The following is a 15515-nucleotide window of genomic DNA, read 5'->3' as shown; positions in this document are numbered from 1 at the left end:
TGAAGAAATTAACTCGTAAGTATCCAACATAGACCAAATTGATCATTAAACTCATCAAGTCATAAATATCAGCGAAGAGAGCACACAAAACACTGAATGTAATTGCAGAAACTTAGCATCAAAAAGTAATCATTAATGGATGGGAGAAAAGTATGTGTAAAACTTAATTTACAGCATTTTTTTTGGAAATTAATATTGAAATGTATAAACATTTAAGACATGTAGCCTACTTACCAAATCAACACAATAACTTTAAATAAGTAAATAGATATGGTAATAAATATATTATATCAATATAATAAACATAAAATAAGTCTTAAATCGTTCCTTAAAAGTCGAATTACAAGTATTATTTTCTTTAAAGATTTAATCATTTGACAATCAAACCAACGATATTGGGGTTACATATGTATGTAACATAACCACCTATTATCCATAGGTTTACCATGAATGTGATGTTTATGAATAATATCCTCAATGTGTAATTACACTTTTAAAATCATGTTTGACTTTAGGAATAGTTTTACAGAGTATTATCTTTCAATAAAGTCGAAAATGATTTCCGTCCTGACCGTCAAGTCAGTTCAACCTTTGCGTCACACAAATGTTGCATTCAATCATATGGGATTTAGCAAGATCATTAATCGTTGCGCTGTCACAGTAAATATTACAATTTTATACTACCTTTAAATCAACTTCCTCATCGGTGCGTTTTCAACTCAGTAAACTGATAATATGTGTGCTGTCACAATAATAATTCCTCTAAATTAAAAAAATGTTACACTCCGATAATGTTTACAAAGGTGGTTGCCTTGAGATATTTCTGACAGCAAGTGAAGGCAGCACCGCTTGCTGCCATCCATGCATCCAGTCCTGTCTGTGGTACCTGCTGGCTACTTAACTTAGCTAGCAGCCTTACCTATCAGTTACTTCTGTTCAGTAAGAATAAAATGAACGACAGACAAAATGAATTTATTTAGTTTTCCACTCGATGCGCAGTTGCGTTTTAAGGAAAAGATGGATAGCTTCCATTCGGTTTTTCTATTTTAGCTGTTATAGCATTTTGCTGAGTCCATTTTGCGTGTAACTGGAAGTGGAAAAGACAAAGAGAAAAGAGCTTTCCAATAGCTAGAATGGTTTGGGCCTAAAAGGAAGACAAGAGGTAAGGATGGCGAATATCAAAAAATACGTCATTTGGTGATTAACTGTACTCGGTGGTAATCTGACATTTTTAAAGAATGTTAATTTAAAATTCTGCAGAAAATTGCAAGGGTTTCATAGCTAGCTAGCCGCTAGCATAGCCCTAATACGCTAACATTATGCTAAGGCAAAGATGCAGGTATTTCTCTAGGTAGCGTGTTAGCTTCTTGCTAAACGGTCAAACGTTGTAGCTACTTATGAGTTTTGATTGTGGGAATGATACAAATGCCTAATGTTACTTTGTATTCGTGTGGTGGCTCCCTGTCCTCAAAATGTAGGGCTAACACCGCAGTAGTAGTGATCATGTTTTTGTTCATGTTATATTGGCTAACAGGTCATTACGTCTAATGCTTGTGTTTTTCTCTGTTTAGCCAAGTTTGACATGCCTTACATGCATACGTTTTATAACAATTAGTACTTTGTTGTATCGAGACGGAGGTTATTATGTGATATTCGAGTGAACAGAACAAACAGCTGCTCCTCACAGTTTGTTTATCATGCACATAACTGTTATCCACTTCTCACATCTAACTATAGATTAATTCTAAACGATGGACAATTAAGAAACGAGCAATACTTGGGTGCATTTTCTCTGCCGATAACAGCACAATTTAACACATTCTAGGCCCACAACATTAATCTTTTTTCATAGTGACGAGCCAAAACTTTTGGATTGTTGTCCTGTAGCCTCCGCACGTCGTATAATGAATGTATTATAGCAGATTGCTCTCGGTGCCACTCCTAACTGTCTTCAGTCAGTATCCTAATGACTAAAAAGTATATATGTAAAATAGGAAGGCAACAGAATAGCTTATGTGTCGAGCTTTGGTCTCGCAAAGGGACAGCTGATATGCTTTTCCAGGAAGCCATTTTACGTGCCACAGTTGGGGGAAGGGCCAGAAAATGCATCATAAGTCCACAGTTAAGTAACAATTAGGAGTACCACTGTCAATGTGTGTGTATCAAGAAGGTTCAGTTGACACACATGGAGAAAATGACATTGCTATCAGCTTGTTCGTCTTGGTTCACACATCATGGTGGGGGGGAAGAGACTCAGGTCATGAACTCATTTATGGCAGGTAGCTGTGAGCTAGCAGCCCAACATCTGTAGCCAGCTGGTTCATGGAGGTTCAAGTGTTCTGTGTTGTGGGTGCAGTTGTTTATAAAGTTTACAGTATGTTAAAGGGTTTGTTTTACAGTGTCTTAAATGTAGTAATTCCTTTAAATAAAGCGAAAGGAAAACATTTCCCTTTTTACTACTTACAATAATTACAAGATGAAGGCACTACAATATATAAAAGTAAAAATCGGGTTTAGGGTAAGCACAGGATCATGAACTCTTAAGCCAACATAGGACACATTAGTCAACAGAGCTACATGATTTGTTGACGATTAGTGTTAACTATTTTGATAGTTTTCTAATTTTCATTCAGGAAATGCTGTTTGCGCTTCTAAATATAGATTATCTACGATGTTTCTGGACTGACAAAATAAGTCATTTAAAGACAAACCTTGGACTTCTTTAAGGAATTCAAATGACATATTTCACTATTTTCTGACATTTTATAGATCAGAAAAATAATCTGTAGTGAGAATAATCTTTAGGTATTTGTCGGCCTATATTTGGGTGACTCCCAATGTCAGTACTTTGAATTTATGGGAATATTAAGAAACTACTTTTGTTTAAGCAACCAAGTAAACAACCTAATTGAAATGTTTTCATGACAAGCGTCTTTGTGAAGGTGACAAGTGTGTTGTAGCACATAATGTTATTTGTCTTCTGTCAACTGGTGCTCTGTGACGCATCTCACTGTGAAATCCTCTTCACTTCCTGTTTAGGTTTTGTTCTGTGGCTTCAGTATAACCGTTTCCTTTGTTGTTGCTTGACGGGCACGTGTTCTGTTGAGATGTTATGGCGACTAGTTTGTCCGTTCCAGACAGAGGAGTGGGTGCATGCTTTCTTTGGCTTTGACACAACTATTGTACGTTGCCGTTGTGGTACAGTGTGGTTTTCCAGGCTGGAGTTTTGGAAAGTGTCATGAGCAATACCTAGGTCCAGACTTTTCAACAACAACAGGGTTGTTAGGCTGCCCTTTTCAAAACGTAGTGGTTGTCTGAAAATAACACATGCTTTGCAATACTAACTAACCTTGCCTTCATCCCCTTCATCTCCCTAAGATTATACAAATGAATGTAGTAGTCATAGCAATCATGGTTTCTTTATTGTGCCAATGCTACTGTCACAACCCAATTTCCCCCGGGATAAATAAACTATTCTGATTTAAGCAGTTATATTCTTTGAACCCTGCCCAAAGTAAGAGCTAATTGAGTCTTCAGATATGTGTTTTTTAATCAGATCTTATTACCTTTACAAAGAGAGGCTTTTAGAAAGTAACTTGCTTGAAGGCTCTTCCAGGGTCTGCCAGATGAATTAGCCCAAATCTAATCAAACATCAGCAGCTCTTTTTTGTATCCTTCAGTGCTGGTGCTCACACAGCAGAAACATATGCTACTCACTGTGTCCTGACCTCATGCATCTGTTCTTCAGCTTGTGTTCTTTAGGGTGTGAGTTAAGCGCTCATGAGGCTAGTCCGGTGGAGGTGAAGCTCATTAAGGCCATTTAATTTCACAGATCTGGCACACGGCCGGCCTCTGAGATACTGCCCTATAATATTGCTCTTCTTGAAATGAGAACATCAGTTGGACCAGTTTAATGTAATACTTCTGATAAAGGACAATGCTCTGCAGGATAGTGCTTTGCAGGCAATAACAAGTGGATCAGTAACACAAACAGTAACAATCCCAGTCTGTCAGATGGATCCGGAAGAGTCAAAGGAGAATTAGGAGTACTTATTTTTGTGTTACTTACCCAAACTTTTTTTAAATAAGCGATTCAGAAAGCACATTGTTCCAACAAAAGCTTCTCATGCATGGCACACGCAGGAAAAGGCAATTGCCCCCCAATTTACGAATGATGTAATTAGATTTTTCCTCAGGTTGCCACTGCATTCACATTTGGCACCCAGCGTGTATGAAAAGGCACGCTCTGCTGAGTGCAAAGGTTTATTTAGAGGTTCAGAGTAGTAAGCTATAGGTTATGTTTCTATTTGTAGGCAGGCAGATATCACAGTGTCACATTTGAGCACAGACTGCTCTCTGAGGAAAAATATTGTTTATGATGCATTCAATTTGAACAGTCATGATTAAGGGTGTGCTTTTCCTTTTAAAAGCTTTAGCATTTATTGTTGGCTTTATTATAAGAGTTCAACTTTAGAGAACATTTGATATATATATATGCTCATGAAATGATCATTGACGTCCCTAGCAGTTGAGCTATTGTTCAGCATGTTTTCTTCCATATGTTTGCTTGTAAATCTTGTTCAACTCAATTCTGCAAAATGTCAATTTTAACCCCAGGAGTTTTCCCATTGGTAAAACCGCTCACAACTTTAGACGAGCTGCCCGAGATCATACATCTGCACTTGCTTGACCTGTGTAGGACCATACACGTAGCATGTTGATTCAATGCTGAATGGAGGCCAAAGGAGTGTTTTTTGTGTTTGTTAAAACAGACGTTACATAGTTCAGAGACCGGTGAAGAGGGTGATGCAAAACATTTAAAGGCCTTCTCTCTTAGACATACATGATGCCTTTCACTAAACACATTTCTATATTAACAGCCGAGTGACTTGTGTTTATCTTAAAAGATACTCTTTACATCTCAGTAAACAGGTTTGCTCGATGATGAGATAAAAACACTTCTAAATGAATCTGCTATTAATTAGCTTTAAAATAAAGAACCGTCACAGCACTTGGCTCTTATTGGAAGTGCTACCGCCCCCCCCCCCCTCGATTCAGATAATGCACACCTGCTGAGTGGAGGCTTTCCAGGCAGCGACTCCGTTTAAATGCTTCAAACCTGACCCAGCCTCGATGAAAGGATAAAAGCAGTTGTTTAGAGAACATGCCAATCAAGACTTAGTCTTGTTTTGATATGCTAAAGTCACTAGGAAGCCTTATACACATGGTAAAGGCTCTTTGCTGAAGAAAGCATTCCAAATACTCTGACGTAATCCTCATTTTGACATCTGTAACATAGGGGGCCAAATAACTGTTTAATTATTTTACTTGGCTTGTTCATTACCCCAATTAGTGTATAGTTATGTCTGTGCACTTCCAATCTACTATATCTTAGCATTTGTGTTTCCCAAGGAAAGTATTTAGATGTTTTAGGATTGTTTTTATCTTAACATTTGTGAAAGAGACCTTATCCTAGCAGCTACGTATGGGACACTAAAGTTTATTTTGATGTGGATTGCGATATAATAAGCAATAAATTGACTGCAGTACATGTAGAGAAGTGGTAAAATAGAGCCTGATTTTCAAATGATCTCATATAAGAAAGAAGAGCTTCACACAGTGTTTTAGTTCTGTTTATCGTTTCATTTATTTATGTAGAGTGCCCTATGACTAAATAACACTAGTAATAGTTTTAAGCATTTTTTGATTATTGGATATATCCTAAATTGCATTTAGTCAGGATAATCTTGACATGGAATTTGTATTTATTCCAAGCCTAGCAGCGGCATGTGGTTTTGACAGCACTCTTCCCTGACAGCTGCTAATATGAGGCAGGTTTGCAGCATTTGAATGGGTTCTCTGTCTGGAATGCCTGCTGTCAGCAGGTTTGCTTCAAAAGCATCAGGGGAGGTGGCACTGACTGCCCATCTGCACCCGCTACTGACGATGTGTTGTTCAATGTCAAATACTCTTTGCACACAGGAGTTGAATGAGTACTGGAAACTTCTGATGACACGTTTTGATGTCTGATGTCTACACATTATTGATAATATCAGTGATTAATATGGTTAATTAAGATTCACATTAAAGTGACTTGGTGGTCCCCAGTGAAAGAGCACTCGTTCCGTAGCATCATACATTTGCAGTTGCTGAGTTGCATTTTATACCTAATGATTTGTTATTGATTAGATCAACCTTGGATAGCATCCTGCTTCTATATAACAAATATATATGGCATTTATAATTGATGAGCTGAAAATAACTGACTACAAGTAAACAAATATCATACAAATGTGTTTTTATATTATATATCATTACGTTTTTCAAACTAATACAGGATTTCCGAAAACATCAACCCTGATCAGACAACATGGAGAACGTATCCTCCTTATGGTTTGGTAACGTTGTCCTTGCTGCTTTGTCTACAGACCAGCTTTACAGTTCCAAATGTAAAATGTAGATGTCATATGTTGTGTGTGTAAGGTTGTTGTGTGTGTAAGGTTGTTGTGTGTAAGGTTGACACTATTTGACTAACAATGCCAAGAGAACGTTGATCACAAAGTTTCAGCTGTTTAGTCAACTCTTCCATCTTGTTGTCCTGCTTTTAGTTTGTAGTTTCAATGTGTTGCAACTGAAAGCTCTTCAGAGTAGATGTACCAAGTGGTAGAAGTGAAATCCCCGTTTAGTTGGAACCTGTGGTCAGGCAATACAGAAAAGAAGCTAGCACTCTTAGCGTTGTCTTTGACTTTGCATTATGCCTTAAGATTAAACAGCACCTCATACATTACAAGTGGAAACTTCAAAATAAACTGATGCTTTGTAAAAAAACATAAATGCAAGCTATAATAAGTCGGAACAAAGGTAATGGCAGGTTGTTGCAAATCTTAGTACCCGATATATATACAATTATTGGTGATGCTAGAACATTCGTCATCATGATGAATAGCTGATGAAAACATTTCTCGTTTGTAACAACCTGCATGCTAGAAACTGAGCGCTGTCTCTTTAACAGGCTGCATGGTGCTCTGCCCTGTGCTCTGAGCATAGTGGGGGAGGGAGGGGGAGGGAGGTTGTTGATGGAAAGATGAGCCCTGATTGGCTGGGTCTTACTGAGGGCAGTGACATCACACGGAGGAGAGGCCCTGTGGTGTAAAATAACATCTCCTTTTATGGGACGAGCTGGATCGTTCCATTCTGAGAGAGAGGTGAAACTGTGTTCCCCGTATTGCTCACTTCATACTGTCTTACTCCCTAGAGGTTCATGTCCTTACAGTCTGTGATGCTCATTTGAGAATTAATCCAGCTGTATGGCTGTCTTCAAACCCAGCTCATTTAATTTGTTAATCCTCTTTAAATGAAACCTTATTTTATCCCCTTTTTGTTTTACTGCTCGTGATGTTCTTTTCTTTTTAAAAAAAGTTTTTAAGGTGTAATAATCTGCCATAAGACTTTATTCCCTTCTCTTTTCTTGCTCTTTCTCTACTTTAATTTAAACTGTAAGGTGTAATCAGTCAGTTTTGTTCATAGATATGTATTGCACTGAGTATTTATAAATCTTTGTTGTGCATTGTGCTTCCATAACATCATGCCCTGATTTGACCATGAACATTTACACACTCACCCCATCTTGTTATGCAAAACATTTAAATCTCAAAACCACAACACAAACAAACAAAAGCAACTGCTCCCCTTACACTTCATCTAGCATTTGACCACCCCCGCTGTTTGTGGATGTGGTATCTACCGAGAACGAGCAGCCGCCTCCCCTCCCTAAGTCAGATTTGTCACCACTCCAAGGAAATGAACTGTGCCTTCGAGTAAAGAAACTGTAGTTACACTCTTCCAGCTGGACGTCCACAGCCAGGGTTTGAAAGAAAAGAGGGCCAGGGTGTCTTCAACGGAGGAAGTTGCCGTTGAAATTTAGGCTGACAAAGTCATAACGAGAATACTTCTGAGTCCCTGGGAGATCCTTTGAATCCTCCTCCCTCCTCCTTCCAATGTTTCAGTGGTCGGGGCCATGGCCTCTCAGTCAGGGTAAGACATGCACAGCTAGTTGGCTGCTTGACTTATTTCTCTTGAAAGAATAAAGCTTTGTTTTCACTATGTTGTACAAGTCCTACAGATTTAGCTTTGGCTGGTCGTACTTGAATGCCTGTCTCACAGAATCCCTGTCCTGTATTCATGGTGCTCAGATGACCATCACTTCTTCGCCTTTCTTTTTTATCGTGGTGAAGACGTGACCTGGATGTTATGTTGTGAGTTAGAAGGAGACCAATGAGCAGATTAATTGAGTTACAGAGTGAACCGCAGACTTTGACCTTTTCAGTCTGGCACACTGTTGAATGATTACAATACATCTAGCTGGAAAACCACAATTTGATAAAAGTAAATGTCATTTTGACTTGTGCTCTGTGAAAATGTATTTGCTTAAGCAAAGCTGTTCTTATATTTCAACAAACATTACCTTCCTTACTATGTTGGCAGCTGATCAACACCGTAGGGCTTGGGCCTTGGATGCACGATCAACCAACAATTCAAATCGATGTTCACTTATGATCTGTTCCTCTTAATGTTTGCTCTCCAAATAATTACAAATTTTAAATTGCATGTCTTGGGTATTTATTTACCAAACTTGGCTGATATATAATATTAGGATAGGCCTCTAGTGCTTTCCCCCAGAAGCCCACAGGTTTAATGGCAGCTACATTTGCTGGTATTGAGTCATATCTGTGAACGTCCCACAATTTGGACAAATAAGGCCGTCTTTCACCAGGTACTTCCTAAATACTTGGCTTATGAATACCATGAGGGAAACCTCTCCACCCAGCGGTAGTAGTTGCTCTGTCTTGCATACTTGGCGTCATTATAAAAAAAAAACATTTTTTTCTCCATTAAGAGGACTACAGTGATCTTTCCAAAATCAACATAGAAGAAAGAAGATATGTTTAGCTTTTCATTTCTCCTTGATAGATGTCATGAAAATGTTACTTTTTCAGATGTTTGCAAAGCCACAAACATAGAAGAGACTGCTGGCTGCAATGGGTCTAAATACAAACATGTATTCTCCAGTAGAAACCAGTAGCAGACAATTGAGCGTCCTGCGTAAAGATGTTAAGTGCTGTGCTACAGTATCGCAGGGTGTAACCAACTGTTCAACTCGTAAAAACCTACAGATTGGCTCAATTAGTTTGGCAGAATGGACGTGAGCAGTGTTTACAAAGGATTCTGTGCCTCAGGCTTTTGACCATTTAACTCTGCTAACAGTGGCCCATTCACACGTTCAGCAAAACCGACATTGGCGTGCTCATTTAAATATACGCGTGGTAACGGCATGCTAAATGCAACTTTGGTATATAACCATTTTATTAGATGTATTTTTCTAAACCAGGAAGATGTACATTGTTAGTTACAGGCCTTGACATTGGCCTTTTCTTTCACCACAGATTACATTTAAAAGCATGATAGACCTTCAAATGAGACTTGGAGCTTGGAGCTGGGGGGTCGAAAAGGCCAAATGGCCAACATCAAGATGGATTTACTTTGATGTGGTGTGAACAAATGGTAAACTGTAGTAGACCGTTTTTGTCTGAAAAAGAGGTCCGTTGTACTTTACGTTTGACTAAGTGTGTTATTCTGCCCGACTGTTGTTTAGTTTTAGAAAATGTATAGTTTAAACTGAAGTCAAAATAAATCCAGAGGTGGGAGTTGATGGAAGTTTGGATGACGGATAGGATTTCCTTTTTTTCTTCACACCTCTCCTGAAAGAACTGGTGTTAATGGAGTGTCTCAAAAGTTCAGTGTCCTTGGATGCATGCTGAAATGTGGTTTAATGTCTCATAGCTTTAGTGCGTAAATCACTTAGCCTGTTGTGAGCGATGAGTCAGAGTTGGGTGTTGATGATGTAAAACAGGCAGAGGCTTTGTTAAGAGGTTGGTTGTGAAATTACTATTTAGACTTTCTGATAAGCTCCAGTGAGAAGTTGTTAAAAAAAACTACTACGTGGAACAGTTTTTCTCAAGAGCTTGCAATACTTAGTCAATAGAATACTATTGCTTCATTTTCCTTATCCAATCTCATGTAGAAGATGTGTACATCTTTCCAGGACACTAAAAGTCTAAACATTTGGAAGAGTTAATCGACCAGTTCTCGTTTAAGATCTCTAGTTAATTTGTTCCTTTTCTGCAATCACTTTCGTCTCTGCATTTCATCTGTTCATTCATCGCTGAATAACCACCCTGTGTGTCATGATGGTAATCTACGAGGAGGCTGGCTAGTTGTGGTATAACCCTCAGCACACTCACTACAGCGTTAAAGTCTTTGTTGTCGTGGGAAGAGCCGGAAGTTTCGTACTTTAATGACTTGCGACACAACTGGCCAATTAGCTTGTTCTCGTTTTGCGAGCTGTGTAGTTGCTTTCTGTAACAGAAGTCTTCTTTTGTTTCCATCCAGATGCCCATGCTTTAATGCTCAAAGTGGCATCCAGAAGAACATTTTAAGTTGCATGCGTAGATTCACTTCTAAAGTCTTTTTCATATGTTCATCACACATTATGCCAAGAACAAATGGATAGTTGGTTTAGCTCACAGTTATGGAGTTTTATTCTATTCCACTCAAGTTACCAACCCCACACATTGTAATAAATCAACTTGTAAATGAAGGTTGCAACAACCACAACACATTTCCCTCGTTGATTATTTTTGCCGTAAGATGTCTTATCAGTGTTTCCCCTCAGATGCCTTTTACCACTCAAATTGAACAAGCTGGAATCAGACCATTTAATAATCTTGCAGCTCTATTCTCATTGGACGACTATTTGTAAACTGACTGGTTTCAGGTGGATTACACATTTACCTGAACCATCTTTACAAGCCGATTATTTGCAGTTCGAGTAGTTTACCGAGCATTGTGTAGACCAGCCTAAACCTATTAGAGACTACTTTCTCTATAGGTTATCTCTGTGATTCACTCTCTGTTCATGATGTGTGGGTTTCAATAATGATGGACCTACTGACTCATATTAGAGGGTAGATTATGGCAGCAGTATGATTTGTGGTGAACATTTGGAAACTTCCTCTTGTTAATATTCATTTCTCAAGAAATCATAGCTGGAAATTGAACCGGAGTTGTTGCCTCACCATTAAGAGTAATTCTTTGGGACGTTTTTCTTTCAGGATACTGCGCAGTTTGTAGCCATCCTTGTAAAGCCACGGGATAAGAAGTGTGTTTACAGTCTCTCCTCGGCGTGTTTTTATCTTGACTTTTTGTTGTTCTGTTTGCGTTATTAGCAACATGAACCGTGAGGACCGGAATGTGCTCCGAATGAAAGAAAGAGAAAGGAGAAATCAAGAAATCCAGCAGGGAGGAGGAGAGGCCTTTCCAGCAAATTCACCTCTCTTCCCCGAACCCTACAAAGTGGTAAGTTTATTTACCTGTCATTCAGTGTTGACATGTAGTTGATTAGTCAATTTATTTAGAAGTAATCACGACAGGAAGTGAGAACTGACCATAGTACAGTTTAGTCATCATACCTTCGTCAATTGTGCCTGCTTTGCTCAGAAGAATGTTTAGCTACAGGCTTCTGTGGCAAAGTTGGAAACACTCTTTGCTTTGCGTGTCTTTGTACACATGTGAGTGTGCACACATTATGTAACATATGTTTGACTTCATTCCTGCATTGCTACAGTCTGGAAAAGACGTTCTGTTGTAATTCAATTACTTGATGTCAGTTCAAGTTGTTGTCAAGAATTGCTTATTTCTTTTCCTTTTTTTTTACAACGATCTTCAGGATCCTGCAGATTTGGTTTTGTTGATGGTTTGTTTGATGAAGGCTTAACATGGTAAACTCACAAAATGCTTTCATATCCATGCGGGACATGTTGGAACAAGCTCTACTGACGATGACAGTCCTTTTTTTTTTTAACCAGATGATCTGGCACACATTCTGAGCTGTAATTGGCTGATCTGTGTGCAACGCAGTATGTGGTGGTGTTACTCATATGTATTCAAAAAACACACCGGATGATTCGTGAATTAAATTAGGTAATGTTATCTGCAGGGTATTTAAGCTATTGGCTAACTCTGCACAAGATGCTAACGCTCTAAAGTGAAAACACCTGTCTTCAGTTAGGTGTTTGCTAGTGCAGCTGAAGAAGGTAAACATGAGATCACTACACTCTCCTCCCCTTCCTTCTGTGCTCACAGAAACACATAGATGTAGGCCAGCCAGCTCCCACCCGGCCACTATAATTGTAAAGAGGATTTGACTTCTCTAAACTGGTCTAATCTTTGCCACTAACCAGATTGTAGCCGAGGTAAGTGGCTCCTCTCCTAGCTACAGTGAGCCATCAAAGCGGCACAGAGGAATGTGTCCTGACAGGTTGGGGATAGAAAATGGGAGCCGAGGTGAGCGATGAGTGCTGGCCCGTGTGTTTTGGACCAAAACAAAGTGAAAGCTAAAAAGCTGACTTTGAAGAAGGAAAAAGTCCTTGACATTTGCACAGGGAAAAAGGCAGCTGCAGCAAATAAGTGGTGCATGTTTGCTCTTCGGTCTTCAGAATCTCTAGCCCAGGTTCGAATGTGTTTGTTTTGAACGCTTGGAAAAGGCTTCATTTGAACAGTTATGTTTCTGAAGGTTAGGGTTCTCCTTGAATCTGAATATACTTGCTTGTTTTTTTTATACTGAAGTAACAAAACAATCATTTAAATGAAACTATCCCATCTGCAGATTTGTCTCATTGCATCTCACGCCAGACGGAGCAAATCAGAGCTCGCTAAGCTTTTATTAATCCTGAGCAAAACAAAGGTTAATATGAACAGCTGTTCAAATAAACAAAGTAGCATTATGCTTTGATTGCAGTGGGAACACACATTTTGTAAACTCTTTTTTTTTGCAATTGCCTTCATAGTAACAATTGGGATGTAATGATAACAGTTTGAGTGAAGGTTTAGATGCCTTGAATGAGTCTCTTTAAGAAGCGTTACTCACCCTGTGTAGTACAAAACAAAAATGGAAAAAGCCTTCTGTTTGAGTCACTTGCTCGTCTACACTTTTCATTTCTTCTCGGAGTCTTATGTAAGCTTCAGTTTGACTTTTTTTCTCCATCTCTGTCATGCTTCACTAAGTGGAAGTTTACTGTGTTCTGCAGGCCATGTGTGCATGCAGCTGCAGCTGTGGCCTCCCAGATGTAGACCAGCAAAGCTGTAACAGTTTTATGGTGCAGAGTTCACCACTTCTTACTCAGCGGCACAGAATGAAAAGATCTGTTAAAAGATAAACTTCGACATTGGTATTTTGTTACGATGGAGCATACCAACTGTATAAATATATATCGTGATTATCGAATGTGCGTGTTTGTTAATAGTGCCAAGATTTAGCAGGCCAAAACAAAGAGAACAAAAATCACAGATCCATTCAATACATTAAAGCTGTCCTTTTACTGCATTTTGAGAAGCACCAAGACTGGGCTACATTTTACAAGTAACGGATGAAAAAATGCTTTCATGGGTTGGCGTCCTGCAAAGACAGCAGATAACTTGGAGAGAGATGGCGATTAGTGTTTTCAACTTTTGTAATTTACTGTTTGAAGTGATGTTGGAAAGGTTAGTTCCTGGCTATCAGGGAAGAACTGTCCGAGGACCGGGGACTGTTTGCAGGCAGGAACCAAAGGCTCAACACGGTTCCTTTGATCAACATGGAAGTAAAGTTCCTGAGTTCCTAAACAGGGTCCTGAGAAAGTTTCTAAAAAAAGGAAACGAGCTGTACACAACAACAATTTCAATGAGTCCAACATGTATAGGTGCCATACTTTTGTCCTTTCAAGTACTTGCATTATGTTATTTACAAAAAGCAGAGGGTTTTGCTGTTCAACTGGAGGTTTATTAATATCCTAATGCAGCGCGTCATCACTGCTCTCACTACAAACAACGCCCATAAGAAAATGGATGACGCTTCACTTCACCAGCTACACACGTGTGAGGCAGGCCGTGCTAGCAGGAGGTAGTGGTGTGCATGTTATGACCAAGCTAGTTAACATTTCCAGCTACAGATACCGGCTTGTGTTTCCTCACCCTCTGCGTGAATCTGTCAAACAAAACAGGAGGTCTGAGGCTTCATGTGAAACTGGATATTGTGCACTGAGTGTCACGGCTGATTGCCATCAGGTCGGCTGGAACCTGTGGCCTCAAAGTGATTGATTAACCTCTGTGTGGGGACTAGTCTCTTATCTGTGTTAACTGATAGGTGTGGACTCTTGTGAGCCACGTGATTGGCTGATCCCTACGTTCAATCGATTATTTTCAAGGAAAAACTGACGACACGCGCTTTAGGATATAATTGGTTTCTTCCTTTTGTCAGATGTAACTCTACTTTTCAACGGTGTTCTTTTTTATTTAGTGATTTAAAGTGTTCCTTTGTTGCAGTGATACATTTTCTCCATTTTCAATGTTTTTGATGGAAAGCAATTAACCCAAGTGTTGAACTTGTGCCCATAATGACTGTTTTCTCTGCCCCCTCTTCTCTCCTGTCTGCCTTTCCTCTGTTCATTTGTTCTCAATGGTTTTCTTCTTTATTTGTTTTCTCTACGTCTGTCTTGTTTTTTTTTCTTCTTTCTTCATCATCATCATCATCACACTGTCCTCTTTCCCACATCTCCCTCCCCCTTTCTCTGCTTCTCTCTTCAGTCCAGCAAGGAAGATAAACTGTCAAGCCGTATTCAGAGCATGCTGGGCAATTACGACGAGATGAAAGAGCCGATTGGTGACACACTTCCTAAGCTTGGCGGTAAACCTTCTAACAGCTCGTCTTCCTCCGAGGAGAAATCGGGCCCACCTTTGTTTGGGGGGGACCAGCGCGCCGTCGGTAGCGGTGGCAGCAGCAGCAGCAAGTGGACTCCTGTTGGCCCCGCAGCAGGTGGATCTTCATCCCAGTCTGGGAAACGCTCCGGACTTCAGGGCGGGCACGGCAGCCAAAGGGGCAGCGGCAGTAGCGGCAGCAGCAGCAGTAGCCAAAGACACGGAGGGGAGGTGCGGGAAAAGAAGTCGAGTAAACACAGCGGAGGGTCAGAGCACTCAAAGTCACACACATCAAGTCCGGCCAAGGGCTCTTTGAGTTCCTCCGGCAGCAACAGCCACTTGCGGGGCTCCTTGTCCGCCGAACAGCATCACAGTAAAGAGCGCTACCGCTCCAAGTCCCCGCGAGACCGAGAGGCCAACTGGGACTCTCCCTCACGGGTTCACACCTCCTTCCCCACTGGACAGCACTCGAGTCAGGCCTTTCCCCCGTCTCTCATGTCCAAGCCTGGCTCCATGCTGCAGAAGCCCACAGCGTATGTGCGGCCTATGGACGGCCAGGAAACGGCAGAAACCAAAAGCTCACAAGCCGAAAGCTACAGTGGACAGTCGCACAGCAGCACCATGGGAGAGATGAAGTCTAACAGCAAGGCCTCACTTTCCAAACTCAAGATCCCTTCACAGCCTGTGGAGGTAAGGCTCATCTACAGGCTTTTCATTAAGGGGTG

The 15515-nt window shown here is 40.1% G+C and overlaps 1 protein-coding gene across 11 annotated transcripts in view; it reads left to right on the top strand.

Moving 5' to 3' along the window:
- Window positions 1–852: 852 nt before the first annotated feature.
- The window catches only part of aff4 (AF4/FMR2 family, member 4), a 29628-nt gene continuing 14965 nt past the window's right edge, over window positions 853–15515 (top strand). For 2 of the 11 annotated variants that reach the window (XM_034206572.1, XM_034206568.1), the window contains exons 1-3: window positions 7546–8034; window positions 11286–11415; window positions 14680–15480. In XM_034206572.1, the coding sequence (XP_034062463.1) occupies window positions 8018–8034; window positions 11286–11415; window positions 14680–15480 (948 nt within the window). In that variant the 5' untranslated portion in view covers window positions 7546–8017. Of the gene's footprint in view, window positions 1163–7545; window positions 8035–11285; window positions 11416–14679; window positions 15481–15515 lie in introns of those variants that run through there. The other 9 variants (XM_034206571.1, XM_034206570.1, XM_034206576.1 and 6 more) reach the window with 9 other exon arrangements.

Source organism: Gymnodraco acuticeps, unplaced genomic scaffold (assembly GCF_902827175.1).
Source record: "Gymnodraco acuticeps unplaced genomic scaffold, fGymAcu1.1, whole genome shotgun sequence".
NCBI classification, from domain to species: Eukaryota; Metazoa; Chordata; class Actinopteri; order Perciformes; family Bathydraconidae; genus Gymnodraco; species Gymnodraco acuticeps.
This window is presented reverse-complemented; position numbering and strand designations above follow the sequence as displayed.